This window comes from Cannabis sativa, chromosome 1 (assembly GCF_029168945.1).
Source record: "Cannabis sativa cultivar Pink pepper isolate KNU-18-1 chromosome 1, ASM2916894v1, whole genome shotgun sequence".
Lineage (NCBI taxonomy): Eukaryota > Viridiplantae > Streptophyta > Magnoliopsida > Rosales > Cannabaceae > Cannabis > Cannabis sativa.
This window is the reverse complement of record NC_083601.1, coordinates 67,012,463-67,030,677: the sequence shown is the minus strand read 5'-3', so window position 1 is coordinate 67,030,677 and position 18,215 is coordinate 67,012,463. Positions and strand designations below refer to the sequence as shown.

At 31.9% G+C, this 18,215-nt stretch overlaps 1 protein-coding gene across 2 annotated transcripts; it reads right to left on the bottom strand.

Moving 5' to 3' along the window:
• Positions 1 to 10,816: 10,816 nt before the first annotated feature.
• LOC115705466 (golgin candidate 1) lies at positions 10,817 to 17,912 on the bottom strand. 2 transcript variants are annotated; one of them, XM_030632801.2, is made up of 21 exons: positions 17,638 to 17,912; positions 16,986 to 17,066; positions 16,549 to 16,598; positions 15,843 to 16,430; positions 15,693 to 15,755; positions 15,367 to 15,444; positions 15,076 to 15,279; positions 14,883 to 14,939; positions 14,705 to 14,779; positions 14,553 to 14,624; positions 14,355 to 14,417; positions 14,163 to 14,261; positions 13,036 to 13,113; positions 12,880 to 12,948; positions 12,564 to 12,611; positions 12,353 to 12,448; positions 12,174 to 12,250; positions 11,931 to 11,976; positions 11,735 to 11,833; positions 11,584 to 11,628; positions 10,817 to 11,470 (listed from the first exon to the last, which is right to left on the bottom strand). In XM_030632801.2, the coding sequence occupies exons 1-21, from the start codon at positions 17,663 to 17,665 to the stop codon at positions 11,399 to 11,401; spliced, it is 2,088 nt and encodes a 695-aa protein (XP_030488661.2). In that variant the 5' UTR covers positions 17,666 to 17,912; the 3' UTR covers positions 10,817 to 11,398. The 2 variants fall into 2 exon arrangements, with proteins under 2 accessions (XP_030488661.2, XP_030488662.2); XM_030632802.2 differs by having other exon boundaries at positions 13,036 to 13,107.
• Positions 17,913 to 18,215: the final 303 nt, after the last annotated feature.

Sequence of the window (18,215 nt, the reverse complement as noted above, 5' to 3'; positions counted from 1 at the left end):
AATTTTGATTACTTTAATCTCTGGCATGTATTTTTCACTTCAAATACTAGTCTGCTATGTTGATGACTTAGTCTTGACTTAAAGTTTCAGACTAATACAAAAGTCACAACTAGGTAACTCTCCAAACAATCAGAGGTTAAAACTATTATTTAACCAGACATCTGCTATTGAGTGGGAGCTATCTGAGATGTAATCAAATAGGGAACATTAGAAGATATTCAAGAAAGATTTATGAAAGTGATCTATATGTTAGATATTAAGGAACTGTGTATCAGTTATCCTTGTATCTCACCATCTAATTTCGATTTCTATAAGATGGTGCTTACTTTGGGGGTGGAGGAATTATTGTAAAATAATTCAAGCTCTACCAGAGAAGAATTATAACTTGGTCTATTCGAAAATACCAGAAAGTTATATCACTGAAGAAAAGTCTACACTGTAATATCTCAATTACATATTTTAAAATATGAGAGATATGTCTTCTATTAATTTAGAAGTACTTTTAAAACAGTAAAGATTTCAGTATCCCTTGATGAGTAAAGCATATAGTAAAGGATGTTTCATAAGAGTATTTATGAACTGGTTTCCAGAAGTTTGGGTGGATTCAAATATACTACACTTGATCTGAAGATCAAGACATCAGATTGACCTATTTGCACAGTTTGTTTTATATTAGTGCAAGTGGGAGTTTGTTGGGTTTTATGCCCTAAATAAAACTCTTTACAATCTGATTAGTTATCAATATAAGAAATTTGAAGTGATTGATGTTTGCATGAATTCTGCATGCTAATGGTTTAATATGTTTGATATGTTTATTACATTCATACACACAAAATCAGTTAAATCCAGATCATATGTTTATTCACAATTACAGTATCGTCAACACAGTGGAATGTGATTGTGATCATATGAATCAAAAGTTTTGGTCCTTGTTTCATCAGTTTTATTGGATTTACACTAATGTGATAATCAGCGATGATGTGTACTTACACTTGGAGTAAGTGTTATGTTCTTTCCAGGACATTAGTAAAGTATACTAGTTTCGAATGTATGGAGTATACATTGGACTGGACCGATATTGCAACTAAGTTAAGATATTACAAACTTACCGTTATACATATCTTTCCAAGTCAATATCAGTAGTTGATCTTAAGATTAAAAGAATCTAAATCCTGATATGCTTAGGCTCAACTCAGGAGTGCTATTCATGTTCTTAGATTTATTAGTTAAGCCTACTTTTGGGTCAGGGTGATACGTATATTTTGGGAACATGATAGTATGATTGAGTGGGAGTGCTGAACATAAATATGGAATCTATAGCTTCTACTGGTGTATAGAAGTTAAGTGATGATTCCCTTCGAGCTTAGCAAATAGAAGTAAATGGATGAGCTCTTGTTTAACTGACTAATTATTAGATCACTAAACACCATTTACAGGTAGCTAAGTGTTTTAAGGGGCAAAATACATTGAGGGGTGAGAACGGTAAAGAAATCCCATCTCGATGTAAATCATCTATATAGAGGATCTTTAAATCACAATAAGATTATAACAATGGTTAAATGAGATAGTATATTGGTATCGTGAAACATACAATATGCTCTATATAAGTCTGAGAGTGCAATTCTAAGTTCTAAGAGTGGATTCAACGAAGAATTAATAAGTAGGAATTTACTTGGTAAATTTGGTTCACTTATTGGAAGCTCAGCATATAGATCCATGGTCCCCATTCTAGTTGAGAACATTCTGCTTGTAAGACTCATTAATTGATTCGTGATCGGTCAATTATAATTCTAAAGTTAGACTATGTCTAATTTTATGAATTTTCACTAAGCAGGGGTGAAATTGTAAGGAAAAGAGTTTTCTAGGTTTATTTATTTATTAATGGACTTTATATGTCTAATTAATAATTAAATTAAATGACAATATTATTTAATAATCTATTTTAGTTATTAAATAATTAGTTTTGGCATTTAAAAGGTTAGAATTAGAAAATTGGCATTTTTGAGAAAATAGAGACAAAATTTGATAAAATTGCAAAATTAAGTGAGGCCCAATAACACCATGTGGCCGGCCACTTAATGTTGATTTTTCAAATTATTATTTTCATTATTTTAATGCCAAATAATTCTAAACCTAGACCTAGTAGTTGCCTATAAATAGAAAGTGATGGCTCAGTCAAAACACAAGTTTTCAGATCAGCTTTCTGACAGAAATTTCTCTCTTCAGAAAACTGAGCCTTCCCCACTTTCTTCCTTGGCCGAAATATCTCTCTCTCTTTTCCCTTCATCTTTTTCGTGACCCTAGTGAAAGAGTAAGTGCCCACACACAGCAAGCAGTAACTCAATCATAGATTGGAAGACTATGAAGGATCAAAGCTTGAAGAAGGAGGACATTCGGGCTCAGATCTTGATTATACTCTGCTACAGAAAGGAATCAAGGGTTAGAGATCTGAGTGGAAGGAGACATTTATTCCGCTGCATCAATGTAAGGTTTTCTTAACTTTATATGTGTTTAATTTATCGTTTTAGAAAGTTCATATTTAGGATGTTTAAACAACATACTTGTGAGTAGATCTAAGATCCTGGTAAAATAATTCCCAACAGTAAGTTGAGGCACGAGGATCATGTCATGACTCTCGAATAGGCCAGCCTGCAGCAAATTTGGTAGTAATTTTTCCCACATTGCCAGGTGACGGTTCAATTCATTCGGGGAAATCGATCCGAGGCTCGAGTCAAATATGTTCAACAACCAATGATCCAGATCTACCTCTAGTGCCACCCAATGCTTTGCTCCATCGAAGTGGAGGGCCATATATATTCTCTCCTTGTTCTTCCAACTGGCCAAGAATTGACTTTCATCCCCTCGAATCAAATCTAATATGCTCTCGTCCCACTGATAGTTAGCCTGCTCATCACCCGCAGCTTCCCACAGAGCAATAACTCCTGCTGGGAAAATACACGGCATTATGACACATCTATTTGGGTAGGACTCGATATAAAAGTGTTGGCGCCTCCTCATCAAATGGAATGCCGCATCCAAATGCTAAAACATAAAAATTAAATATGTCAGAGATTAAATAAAAAAGAGTTAGATAAAGTCTTTAAAAGCAAAAACAGTAAAAAAGTCTTAAAAACTTACATCGTTCCTAAGCCAAAACTTCGGAGTATGCAGTTCGAGGAACCAAGACGAATGGTATCGACCGGTGAAGCACTCTCTCGGGTAATTGTTCCCAATCTGGCCGAGTACCCAATTGTGAAAAGTCTTGAGCTGCTTCCGATCAACCACTCTAAGTGGGTCTGCATTCACGAGTGTCGAAGTAGCCCTAGCCTTCTTCTTCATTTCAGTGTACTCAGCGAACCACCTAGACCGCCTTCTCTTCCTCCGGTTCTCTATGACTTCTGGAGCTGTCTCTAACACCTGCACCTCAGAATCCTGAGTATCCCCGATACTGGTGATATTCGTCTTCTCAGGTGTACAGAACATGTCATCATCATCCGGTTGGTAATCATTTGGGAGAATGAAGTCATCTTTTGATGTCCGAGCCTCCTCTTCCGGTTGTGGCTGTGGCTGTGGTTGTGACTGTGGCTGTGAATCTGCTGCCGGCCTTCCAGGATCTTGCAGGAGCGTCATTATGGTCTTTAACTGATCCATAATCGCTGTTTGTCCTCTTAGCAGAGCGGCCTGCCCCCTCTCCACAGTCTCCAACCTTGCCAAAATGGCAGGGTACACTGGATCGCGAGCCTCCGAGGTGCTGGGAATAGAAGCTGGCGGGGGAACAGGAGGATCCTGTGATGCTGGAAGTGGGTCAACACCAGACCCATCAGGAACTGAAGCTGGAGATGGGTCAACACCAGACCCATCTGGAACTGCAGGCGGTGCACGTGGAGGAGACGGTGGAGGTGGTGTAGAGTCTTTAAATATTCGGGCTGCCTCCGCTCGTTCTTCCAATGTGGTGGCAAGCTTTTCGGCCTGGCTTCGCAAAGCATCCTGTGTTGGTTGCCCATCCTCACCCAACACAAGTTCCTCCAAGTCAACAAATAACGGAGGCTGACCCCCGGTTATGTAACTCACGAATTCAATCTCGTTCTGCCGAGGACATAACACGGAGTACACTGTCAACTGAAAAATATAACAAATATATTAATATAATATATGGAAATTAACATGAATTCAACATAAAGTGTAACAAACTTACATTTCTAGCAAATAATCTGGTCACTTCATCCTTCCCGAGTGTATTGTTCGGCTTACTCTCCCAGTTGACCATTCTCGGAAACCGATGCGACCTCCTCACTGCATACTCGTTGCCCAGCTGTAATATGGCCTCGTATGCCCAATACTGCAACGCTGCAGCATAACCGTAGGCTAAGTATTTTGCCTCCTTCTGAGTTACTCCATTCTCAATCTTTTTCAACATCTTATTCTTCACATCCAAGTAATCCTTGTTACAAGTTTCCATCAGCTTGGTGTAAGAAATCTTTCCCCAGGGGTACTCGTAGAAGAATGGAAGGTTATCAACCATTCTTATCACAAAAGGAGGAACGGCAGTCTTTTCCTCCTTACCAGTGAGGACGCCCATAACAAACAAGGCCATCCCCAACTTGTAGATATCATCAGCTTCTGTGCAGCTCTCAAAAACTCTGCGCAGTTGGCCGAAGGTGATCGAAGCACTACTATTGAAATATTCCTGAATCAACCGGTCGGAGCTTCCATTTTGTTTGATGTCTTCCTCAGTAGGGCCGGGCAACAAGTTTAACCCGGTGACCAAGCCGAACTCCACCCTCCCAAATCTACATCTCTTCCTTCCCACATAGAAATGCACCTCGTCCGGCTTGTCAGATTTTATTTTGTGAAGCATCAACTGATGAAAAAATGCTCCAGAAAATTGTATGGGCGCTCTCTCGAAAAAATTTCTGAAAGGGGATTCCCTCACCCTGTCCAATAGGTTGAATTCTTCAAATTTAGCCTTAATCTTCGGGTAGTAGTAACTACCCCCGCGCCATGTGACACGACCAGTGTAATGGTCCGACACTGGAATTATAAGATGTGTAGTTCCCTGAAAAAAAAAAGCCAACAACGATAAATAATTAATAATAAAACCATAACCAATAATTAATAAAACAATAAATCATAATTAATAATTAATAATTAAACAATAATCAATAAAACAATAAAAATTAAAAAAAAATAATTCATAATTTATACTAAAACAATAATTAATAATTAATAAAACAATAAAAAATAATACAATAATTAATCATTAATAATAAAACACTAATCAATAAATAATAAAAAAAATAATAAATAATTAATAAAAAAAATAATTAATAAAACAATAAAAATTAATACAAAAATTAATAATTAATAATTAGTAAAAAAAAATAATTAATAAAACAATACAAATTAATATAATAATTAATAATAAAATATTAATTAATAATTAATAAAAATACAATAATTAATCATTAATAATAAAACAATAATCAATAAATAATAAAAAACAATTATAAATAATTAATAAAACAATAAAAATTAATACAAAAATTAATAATTATTAATAAAACAATAATTAATAAATAATAAAAATTAATAATTAATAAATAACAATTAGTACAAAAATAATAATTACTAAAACATACAAATTAATTCAATAATTAATAATTAATAATAAAACATTAATTAATAATTAATAAAAAACAATAATAAATAATTAATAAAAAAACAATAATTAATAAAACAACAACAAATAAAACAATACTATAACAATAATTAATAATTAATAAAATAATAAAAAATAATACAATAATAAATCATTAATAATTAAACACTAATCAATAAATAATAAAAAAAATTAGTACAAAAATTAATAATTAATAATAAAATAATAATTAATAAATAATAAAAATTAATAATTAATAATTAACAATTAGTACAAAAATAATAATTAATAAAACAATACAAATTAATTCAATAATTAATAATTAATAATAAAACATTAATTAATAATTACTAAAAATACAATAATTAATAAAACAAAAACACACTAATTAATTATTAATAATAAAACAATAATTAATTAAACAATACTTAATAAATCAATACAAATAAAATAATATATAAAACAATTACTAAATCATTAATATTTAAAAAAAATGAAAAAAAAAAACATGCTCGGGTCCGATGGGTCCGACTGGCCCGATAGGGTACCCATCGGACCCATCGGTCCAATCGGACCCTTCGTAGATCACACAATCGGGCCCTATAAATCGGACCATCGAACCCCGAGCCAAGGGACATCGGACGGAACCATCGGACCCATACACGACCATCGGACCAAACTGGACCATCGGACCGAGCTTCTTCCCCAATCCGAATGCCCAATCTCACAACCAGTCCCATGGAATCCCATTTTCACGGATCCGAATACTATTTTCACAACAAAATTCTTAAATCTAACCATTCACAAACAATCACAAACAATCTGAATGCCCAATCTAAAAAAAAAACAAAAACAAAACCCACATACCTTCGACATTTTCGGTCGAGGTCGGGGTTGCGAGTTGCTCGAATTTTAGCGTTCCTCGGGGTTGAGCTTAGACGACGGAGCTGGGTTCACCGTGGGTTGCGACGGACCGTTCTGGGGGTTGAGCTTCGACGACGGCTGAAAATTTTGGGTTTTCTCTTGGTTCGGATGAGAGAGAGGAAGAGAGAGAGGTGATGCTGAAAGTAAAAAATGTGAGGGGTAGTTTAGGAAAATTAGGAAAGTTGTCATATAGTACCAATTTTAATAACTATGCATTTAGGGGGAAAATTAAATGGTATTTTAAGCATAGAATTTCAAATTTCCCTTTTATATGAGATGAATTGATCTAATAAATATCCCCTCCATTTTCTCTTTAAGCTTATTGCTTGAAAGGTGATCTTTTAGAGTTTTATTCTAAAAAAATAAATAAATAATTGGAAAATTCCTTCCAATGCAATATAAAAAAAATGCCTACTAAATTTAATTCTATTTTATTATTATTCATGTTCACGTGCCTAAATTATATATTTTAAGATGTGAGACCATGCATCGGTCTAATCGGGCCTTACAAAAAAAACATAAAACTTAGGCACATTATTAGGCCAAGTATTGGGTTTACATCGGGCTATCATCTTCAATATTTATTCATTTCCAACAATAAAAATATATCGGGCCTATATCATGCCTGCATTAGACCAAGCCAAAAACCTAAATTTGCCCCAAAACACATATCCGGCCATTCCAACCTTAAATTTAACCCAAACTAAAAAATCACAGACCTTTAACCCTAAATCTAAATAAACATATCGATAATTTCATAAAATTTAACCCTAAATCATGCAAAAAAAATTATACTTACCTTTGACGATATTGTTGATGAAGAAGTTGTGGTTGATAGAAAAGTCGTTGGGTTCGTGGGTAGTTTAGTCTGCGGTGGTCATTGAGTTTGTGGTCGTGGTGGTCGTGGAGAGATGTTGTGGGTTATGGGCGAGTCCTTAGGGTGAGTTCAGAGAGCGAGAGAGAGAAGGGAGGAAGAGAGAAGATTAGGTGTTTGAAATGAGAGAAATAAAATTGAGTTTTATGAAATGTTAACCTATTCTACCAATATAGGTTAACTTAGATTTAGAGAACCAATTTTAACCTAATAAATTCATAGACAATCAAATTTTTCTTGATTAGAGGCATTGAATTTATGTATTATTTTTCAAATCTTTCATACTTGATCCTATAAACATTTATGGCATTGTGAAAAATTTAAATTGTAAAGACTTGGGAGATACAACGGGAGAATGTATTTTAGAATTACCATAGCCCAATTTGATCATTATTTTGAGCAATTCATTATATTATTCTTTCAGTTTGTTCCCTTAGGTTACTACGACTCCAATATATGAGTGTGGTGCTATGGTGTTAGAGTTTTTTAGATTTGGAGTTAGTGGTGATAGTTGAGATTTTTAGATCTGGGCATTGTTGTAATGTGTTAATTTTAGATTGAGGAAATTACTCTATATACCATTTTTATATTATTCTCTTTTATTTTTACCCTCTTTTTTAAAATCTATTATTTTTACTTCTTTTTTAAAATATTATACCAATTTTGCCCCTTTCACTTCAAGATACTCTCTATGTGACTCTCTTATGTCAGGGTATTTTGGGTACAATACATATAAAAAGAGGTATGTTTCAATTAAATATAAAATTAGAGGTAAATTTGATTAATTGATTAATAAAAATGATATTTTTCAACTTACCCCTTTTAGATTTGGGTGTAGTTGGTCGTTTTGCTGTGGTGCGGTGATGGTGGTCACGGTGGTTGACAAAGGTTATGGTGGCAGTTGCGGTTTATCCTACGGTGATACCAATATGTCAATTTGTGGCAGTTATTTTAATAGTTTTTCGAATTTTTACAGTTTTTGTTATATAATTTTAGTAAGATAGTTATAAATATTAATTATTATTATTTAATTTTTTTTTTAAAGTAATTTTACTATATTATTGCTATTATATCATCTTTGATGGAATAATGATTGAAAATTAGTATGATTTGCAAATTTATTTATTAAATATTTTATGATTATTTATTTTTTCATGGTTCATATATAACATTTTAAAATATAGTTTTAATTTAATGGTTGTTGAGATGATCAAATATGATTATTTATCTAAGAATTTATCGCAATCTTATATAGGGTCACATTATACATATTCATGACTAGTATGATTAATTTTTTGAATTGGTGATCATATTTTGCAGTTTTTGGAATAATTTATATATGTTAGTAGTATTTTTATGTACTTATTAAGTTGAATTTATTATTTTGGGTAACATTTCTTATTTATTATCAATTTATTATTATTTAAAAATATTATTATTTATTATTTTTTGTTATTAGATTATTTTAGGAGCATTTTACAATTTTGTATACATTATTTTAATTAATTACAAAATATGTGAAAAAAACTTATTATCATTTTCTCATACATTTTTATATATGATTAAAAACTTTTTTCCAATTTCTTTTATAATATATATGGTAATAATTATTGATTATTATATATATGGTAATATTAGCTATGTTTATTTTTATGTTTACAATTATAATAAAAAACATACCAATAATATAAAATATTTTATATATGTGTTTATTTTATTTTCTATTAATTAAACATACTAATTTAATAAACAAAATAATAATATTCACATAAGTTTATTATATCACTCTAGGTGTGTTATGTTTATTTTTTAGTAATTTTTTAGAAAATAAATAATATATATATAAAATTATTTATTTTTATCTTTTCCTTTGTTTATTATGTCATGTTTATTTTTTCTAATTAAATAATTTTTAGAATTTATAAAGTTATGTTTATTTACTTATTTTTTGATGTAAGAATTATACTTCAATATAAATTCGTTCACTAATTCATTAGAAAATAATCAATATATAGAAACAATAGAAAAAAAATATACTTATTTTAGTATAGTATAAATTGTCTATGTCTATTTTTATGTTTACAATTATAATAAACATACTAATAATATAAAATACTTTGTATATATATGTTTATTTTGTTTTCTATTTATTAAACATACTAATTTAATAAACAAAATAATAATATTCAGATATGTTTATTATATCACTTATGTGTCATGTTTATTTTTAGTAATTTTAAGTATTGATTTATATTTATATAACTTAATGTTTATAATTTTGATATTGTATTTTATTAAAAAAAAATCTTATTAAATTATAATAATTCATACTAAAATAGATAATAAACAGTTATCTTTTAATAAAAAAAAATAACTTGTTTATTTTTATAAAACTATTTAATTAATTTTACGAATTTGTTTATTTTGAGTTTTAATAAACATAGTTTATTATTTAATGATTAAAATGTATGGTTTCATGTAATAAGTTTTCAAAGTATATAAGTTTTTAAAATAATTTTTTTTTGCACATTTTTTGTAATTATGTTATTTTTGTTGTACATTTATGAAAAAAACCCTTATTTTAGTTATATGTTATTAGAGTAATAAAGTTATTGAGTTATTGGAATGAAAATTTTCAATTTTTAGCGACTTCAAATGATATGTTTGCTTTATTACAGAACAACATTTTTAGCAGATAAATTTTATTTATTTATTTATTTATTTATATATATAATTGTACCTTCAACCTCTTTAAAAATAGTTTTTAGTAATTTTTATTAGTTGCTAATTTTTTGTTTTGTATTTTATGTAGTTTGGAACATTTTTTTTCTTCAATTGGAACAATTAGATGAAGTTGAACAAGCATCGACTGTTAACTTAAGAGTAAAAAATGAAGATTTTTAGTATTTTAAACATATTATCTGACAATATAAGTAACGCTGGATAGATTTTCCCTTCAAAATTTGATGTACTGATTGATTTTGACCCTTTAGCAATTGTGTCTGCTTTTGTTAGATGATGTAAAAGTATGTTATTCAAATTTTTTAAGAGTGCTCCTATTTCATGTACATCGGACGACCAATATTGCTCGACATAAATTAATTGTGCATACTCTTTGAATGGATAAATAACTTATTTAACTAGATAATTTTTTATTATTTTATTTTTTAGAAATTGTCCATTATGGCATTATTTAATTATAAATGATTTTGGTCATTGCTTTAAAAAAAAAAGTTTACAACATTTTCAAAAAATTATAACTGTTTTTAAAGAAAAAAAGAAAAGAAAAAGACATTCCCACCTATATGAGTAGTACCATAGTTATAGAACTCCGCGCACCACCCCCCAGCAAAAGAAAATAAAAGAAAAAGCTTAAACTTATTAAGAAAGAATTCAGTCAGCTCAAATGTTTCTAATAGTGTAAGATCTCCCATTTCATTTTGGGTACAAATATTGATAATGGTGAATTTACAAGTATTTGTAACCACATTTCTCTCACTTTTGAACAAAATTATGATGAAAATGCAAAATGAGAATTGGGTGGGCACACCAAATAGTACCAACCCTGAGAAATACTTGAGATGGCTAGCTAGTAGATATTTAGGGCCAAACAGGTATACAAAGGCAGCAATGTTCGAGTAATTACACTATCGCTACATTGCCCCCTTAGACTAAGAAATGAGTACCCTTTAATGCAAACCAGTTTTCCCAATTCCAAACCAAACCAATCTGCAGCAATTTCCCCAATCTTGAAAATAAAGTGTGGAAACAATGAGAAATAAACTTTTCATTTGTGCCACCTACTTCATCATCCTCCAAGGCATTTCAGGCTGGCAAAATGAATTGAAAATGCACCTTAAGGAGAGACATTTAAGAATCTATTTTAGGAGAAACTAGTATGGCCAAAAAATAATAACGCGAGAGCAGCAGCAGCTACTGAATCATGGTAAGGTAGGGTTGGCAAGCCCCATGGCATTTGCAACATCTCTAGCAGAAAGATCATCTGCTTGTTCCTGCATATGAAGAAACATTGGACTCAGCCATGTATCATCAAGTTCAATTCGGAGTTGTATAGAGAGTTAAATTTATGCTTCAGCAATTTTAAAAAGGTGGTTTTATATCAAACCTGAAGTCGATGCAATAGATACATCAAGAAGAGATGAACAAATACCTGTAGAAAGATTACTCATCATTGAAATGTAATTTAAATTATTCTACCAGCAAACATGTTATAGTTTATAATCAGTCGTTTTAATAACGTGTCAAATCATTTTTACCAAATAGAAAAGCAGGATAATTCGTGCTGTTGGATATCTCCAGAGAAACCTCGTTGCCCTAACAGCCCCCGAGTCCAATAACTTTGCTGCCTTCTGCAACTGTCAGCAGCAAATAGAAGTATACACAATCAAACTGAAGGAATAACATGAATTTTGTTCTTTATTTTAGTTTGAGCAACTAGGGACGTGGTAATACCTGCATACTTGCAGTAGCCATATGACGATGATGCAAGGGAAGTGTCCTGCAATCATTATGTTTCATATTAAAATTCTCCAATTGAAGAAACATATTTCAAGAAAGCTCATCAATCTAAACATTCTTCATGCAATCAGAACATTCTTCATGGACCTTGAGAGTCTCAAGACAATATTATGTAACAGTCATCAACAAATGTCCATAAAAATATTTTTGTGTAGGTCTTTGAAAGCATCAACATACTCGAGTGTCTTTATTTCTGTATCTTCCTCCCAAGAAGATGAGGGCCTTCGTGAAACTCTACTTCTTTCTGCCTCTGCCTGTATAATGTCATCATGAGTTTATTAAATTAGAAAAGACTAGAGATAACATTGATGATGTAACTTAATGATTCAAGCAGCTTAGAAAACCTAAAAGCAAACCTGTGCTTCATGACGACGCTTCAATTCCTTCTCTAATTGAAATTCTGCAGCAGCCTTTTCACTTGCCATGGTTTCCAATTGTGTTTGCTTGTAGTACTGAATGGCAGACAACAATTATTAATTATACACAGTTTGTCATACATTTTCTAGATGTTATAACAAGTTGCAGAACTTATTTTTTTTGTTAAAAACATTTGAAAATGTGACTTACCAATAAATCAGTTAGTTCACGGTAGCGTTTCTCAAGTTCCATATGCTCCTGCAAATTGGGAATCCAAACAAATAAGGTAATGCTATAAATACTGTTTTAAGTCCATAAGTTTCTCATACAGAAGAACATAATACACTCTTGCAATTTATTAGAATATGAGGTAAATAAAAGATAGAAGCATAGTATTAACAGTCATAACGCATATCATCAGAAGATTGTTGGTATAATATGAACAGTACTTGTAAATAGATAAACATAAAATCTAATGGCACATTCAAAAAAAGAAAGTGACAATCTGGATAATCAATAAGAATACCTGACGTGAATAATGCTCAGCATCCCTCTTCATGGCAGCCATTTCCACCCTCATTTTTTGCACTTCAGCCTAATTTTTTTACACAGAATATTGTATAGCCACCAATCATGAACAGAATAAAGGACATTATATTAGACGAAAAAAGGAGATTCTTACGTCCAAAGAAGAAAGCTTGCTCTCAGCATCCCTCTGACCTTGGCGAGCACGTTCTACTTCCTCTTGCCAGGCCTGAATCTTGTGTAATTTTTTACAGGTAAGTAATTTTAATTTGTTACTGCTACTAAATTTATAAATAACCCTATTATCTATAATGAAAAATACGTTCTAAATCCAATGGCTTAAAGTTCATTCCTAACGTATATCTATTCTATATAAAATGTGGCTATATAACAGAATTCTTAGTTTATGACAAATTATTGGGTGACTTCTTTTTTTTTTTTAAATAAAAAAAATAACAAATTATTAGATGCTCTACGTAAAGGGTAAGCATCCATGTAGTTAGTTAAACCTAAATATAATTAATCCACCTAAAGTGTTGCAATTAATAATAAATTAGTTCATATTGTTTATTTTTTTATTAAAAATTATTTTCAAATTTTGATATTTAGAATTAGTTAAATTTTAAATATTATTTTAAATTAAATTTGAATATTTTGATAGTTTAACCAGATGAGCATTTTCATTAATTGCAAAGATAAATTTAGGACGAATAATAATTTTTTTTAATTACTATTACAAAGTATAATAGTAATTTTTGTTTTTATTCCAATCACTATTATGCTTTCAAATTTCAATGATTATCACTACATTGAATATTATTAATTTTAAAATTATGATATTAAAAAATCTAAAAACTAAAATAAAATTAACATACGTGACTTGGCACGTAACATCTATCTAGTTTAATTGTTAAATGCATAAAACAATCAAAGTAACCAAATGACTGGAAACATTAATAAGCATTAAGCAACACCCAATGCCTTGTCAAGGTCGCAAGTATTTAGGGTGTGTATGGTTGGGGGTAATGAAATGGAAATGAATTAATTTTCATTTTATTCTTTTGTTTGGTTGAGCATTAGAACGTCATCTAATTAAACAACTTTTCACCATTTTACTAGAATGACTTTCATTCAAAAATGGAAGGAAAGACCATTTCAATATAAGATGAGAATAATAAAAATAATAATTTTTTGATCACTTTTATATGCATATTAAATTTTATTTGATTCTATTCCTATTCTCATTCTTATTTTTGTATTTTCATTTCTCCGAACCAAACAAACCTGAATTGCTTGATTTGCCTCCTCTGGTAATTTCTTTTGTCCACGCCGTACACGAGCTTCCATATCTTGCAGCTCTTGATTCAAATTTGCACATTCAACCTAATTACATGCAACATTTTACCACAAACTAGACAACATTGATACTAGGAAAGGAAAACAAAGAAATATAAGAATTATAGCGATTTTGACTACCTCAAGCAAAGCCACTTTTTGCTCAAGCTCAGCTGCCTTCGCAGTCCTCTCATCGGCTGTCCTCTGTTGTAACAAATCCAGTACACAAGCAATCATTACAAGTAGCAGGCACATTTAGCTGGTTCTTTATTTATCACGACAATAAGTGGCAAACATAAAGAGACAATAAGTGACAAACATAAAGAGTTCTTACATTACCTGTATCCTTGCAAGAGCAGTGGATGCATCTAAGGCTCTATGTTCCAATTCCACCTCCCTTTCCATAAAAGCCTGTTCAATAAAAAGTTAAGCAATAGAACTTAAATGAAATGAAAACTAAATTAAAACCAATAGTAATGTCTGATACAAACCATTTTTGTTGCATTGTGTGCAGCACGCTCTTCTTCCGCTCTTCGTTCTACAGAAGCTAGCTCCTCTCGTAAAGCCTAATATATACATTCCCATTTCTTTCACAATCTCATAATAAAAGCAGTACGGGCAAGAGTATAAATGAAAATAATTTCATGTGACAGAAAGAATCACACTGACCTGCATCATTCTCGTTTCAGTAAGCTCCCTATTTCTCATAATAGATTCCATATTTGCCTGGCAAAACAATATCAGGCTGTTATCAAAACTTCAAGTTGTCAAAACTAGAAATCAGGAACAATCTGAACTATCTGTTCTATGGAGAGAGAGAGAGAGAGAAATAAAAACAAGATAGAATGAAAATGTATTGAACCTGCAGAGAAGCAAGATTTCCCTCCGACACAGCAGTTTGTTTCTTAAGTGCATCCATGGAACCGACAAGTGCTTCAATTTCCGAATTCTTTGCTGCCAAGGCTTCACCCATATTTGACTCTACTCTTGTCACTTCAATTTTGGATTCTGACAAGTCTTGCTGTAGCTGCTTTATGCGTGCCTCAAATGATTTACTAAGCTCTCTCTGACGACAAAAAAGTAAATGTATAACATGTCAAATTATTGAAATAGAGGAAACCTAACCCATGCAGAAAAGGAGTGAAGCATTCACCTCTGCAACAAGAAGTTCCTCGAGTTGTGCATTTTCAGATTTGTATTCTTGCAGTCGATTTTGAAGTCCAGCACAGACCTAACAGTGAATAACTGATAGATAAATAAACCTCCAAAACAAAACTGTCTAGCCAGTATGTAAGCTCGTCCAAAGAGACAATTTCCCCCTAGCTTTTATCACATTCAACCTAGGATATACAGTTGAGTATGCTTGTATTTGAAAAGCTAGTTAGAACATGAATATCCATTTTGTTTTCCAACAAACAAGGAAATGACATGAAAATTTAAATAACATATAGCTATGCTATAAAGATCATTGAAGCTTACCCTGGCCAATCTTGCCTCTTTTGATTGACCGGTGGAAATTGTAGTTTTAAGTAGCCCTTGAGCCTGCAGCAAGAAGGGTTCATAAAGAAAAAATTGGGACAATAAGAAAGTTGGGAGTAGAGAAGATTTCCTGTGTTATAAGATACTTACCTCATCAAGCTGTTCCTGTACTTTCTTAGGAGAAGCAATAGCCTTTTGCTCCTCCTGTTTCTTTTGATTGCTACGAGGTTCAATCTTTAGATCAGCAACTCTAGATAGAGTTTCACCATCATTTAGTACATCATTATTTGTAGACTGAGATTTTTCTTGATCAATCTTTTGAGAAAAATCTGTGTCTCCTGATTTGGACCGTGGATCAGTTTCCACTGGATCAAGTGTATTCACAATTTGAACTTGTTTGGCAGGCATAGGCAAAGAGATTTCTTCACGAACTTCCAAATTACTCTCATTGAGAAGCTCTACATTCGAGGTTGATGTGACATCTTCCTGATCAGTATTATTTACTGAAACTTCTATGAGGTTAGTATCATTTTCACTTTTGTCAGTATGAGGAATCTCCAACAATGGGGAGCTATTATTAAAATCATCTTGGTTCCCATGGGTCGTTTGAACCAGAGAATTACTAGAAGAGGTCTCATCATTCTTAATCAAATTTGGGTCTTTATCTTTTTCAGGAGTTACTGCTACTTGTGATGTAATACTATCAGTCTGCTCTGGAGCAATATCAGTAGTTTTGGTCTGAAATCATCAAATTTTGAGACTGTAAGTTAAAATGGGCAAGTGAATAAAATAGTATAATTTTGATGTTTATCCATATCCAAATAAGTAAAGCTGACATGGCTAAAGTGGAAAATACCCTGGCCGCTGACTTTGTTTGCTTGGCTTGGGATCCTTGCCCATTAGAAGCTAAATCATACAAAGAAGAAACAAAAGTGAGCAACAGATACCCTCTCCCAAAGAACCTTAGAGCAGCATTATAAATTATGACTCTCCCATATTTGATGGGCATCTAGTTCTTGCAGGCTGTCCAGTTCAGTTCAGTTCATCCATTCATGACATGCAATTTTAATTGTTACTATGAAATCCTTGCATTTGTCATATTCCCAACCAAATATCAAGGTAACGTATTTCACATTAATATTACTTTCAAAGTTTCAGGTATTAGCCAAAAATATTTCATTTAGGTTAGTTAGAAAGAAAAAGAAAAGGTTAGTCAACTATCATTAGAATTTTCCCTCCCTGATACCCACCCAGAGAAATGCCAAGAAACTAAATAACTAAAGAAGGAAATACCTGAAATCTGGGAATCAGGCTGATCTTCTGCCAATTCACTGACAACAAGCTTTGCCCTTCTATCTACAACTTCAAGAAAACCTTCACCAAAAAAACCAACAAAATAAGCTTCGCCTTTTCAACTACTTGGGATTATAAGTGCAAGAAATGTACATATGAGTAAAAGTTAAAACTACAACGTGAGTATTTGTTCCAAGCTAATGATATCAGTGTCACAGCAATGAAGAAAACTCCTTATCCAGCATTGAACTATACTTTTACCAACCCAATTGCACCACCAAAAACAAAGATATTAATAGACCTGAATTCTGAAGCCTTTCATAAATGTATATTTCTCACCTATTCACAAATCCAACCGAATTTGCAATTGCAAAATGAATTCATAGCTAACTAACAAACCAAACAATGCAAATTTGCAAAACACAGTAAATCCCTTCAGAGCACACAAAAACCCGCCATTAAAACCCAATCAAGCATTCAAAATCCACTCCTCTACAGCAACATTCTATACAGCATAAACAATTGAACAGAGCTCTACTTAAAAAATTATGATTCTCAAATTCCCTATAATAGTCCCAACCAAAGCTCGGATCAAACCCGAAAAACACAATTAAACCGACATAAAAAAATAAATAAGAAAAAGAAAGCACACCTTCTGCAGCTTTGAACCATGAATCCATTGAATGAGAGGGATTCGGATCTGGAACAAGTGTGAGTTAAATAGAAATGAATCAAATTGAGCAAGCTTCCATCAGTAACCAATGAGGGGAAAATCCAAAACGACGTCGTTGTAAAGTGGGGTGAAGCCGGAGAAAATGGAATGATTGAATATCAGCAAAATTAAACCGTTGTATTTGTTGTGAGTTGCGATCAGTCGTTAGTTGAGAACGAAGGATTGAGCAGAGTAAAATCGAAGGAAACTTGTCACAGAAAATAATTAAAAATAAATAAAATGGTTCGGAATTGCGGGCCTAATATTTGGGCTTGGGCTGAGTTGGGTTACTACATAGTTGGGCTGGGATAGGATAGAAATCGGGGTAAGTTGAAAATGCCTCTTTTATTAATTAATTAATCAAATTTGCCTCTAATTTTATATTTATTTGAAACATACCTCTTTTTATATGTATTGTACCCAAAATACCCTGACATAAGAGAGTCACATGGAGGGTATCTTGAAGTGACAGGGGCAAAATTGGTACAATGTTTAAAAAAAGAGGTAAAAATGATAGA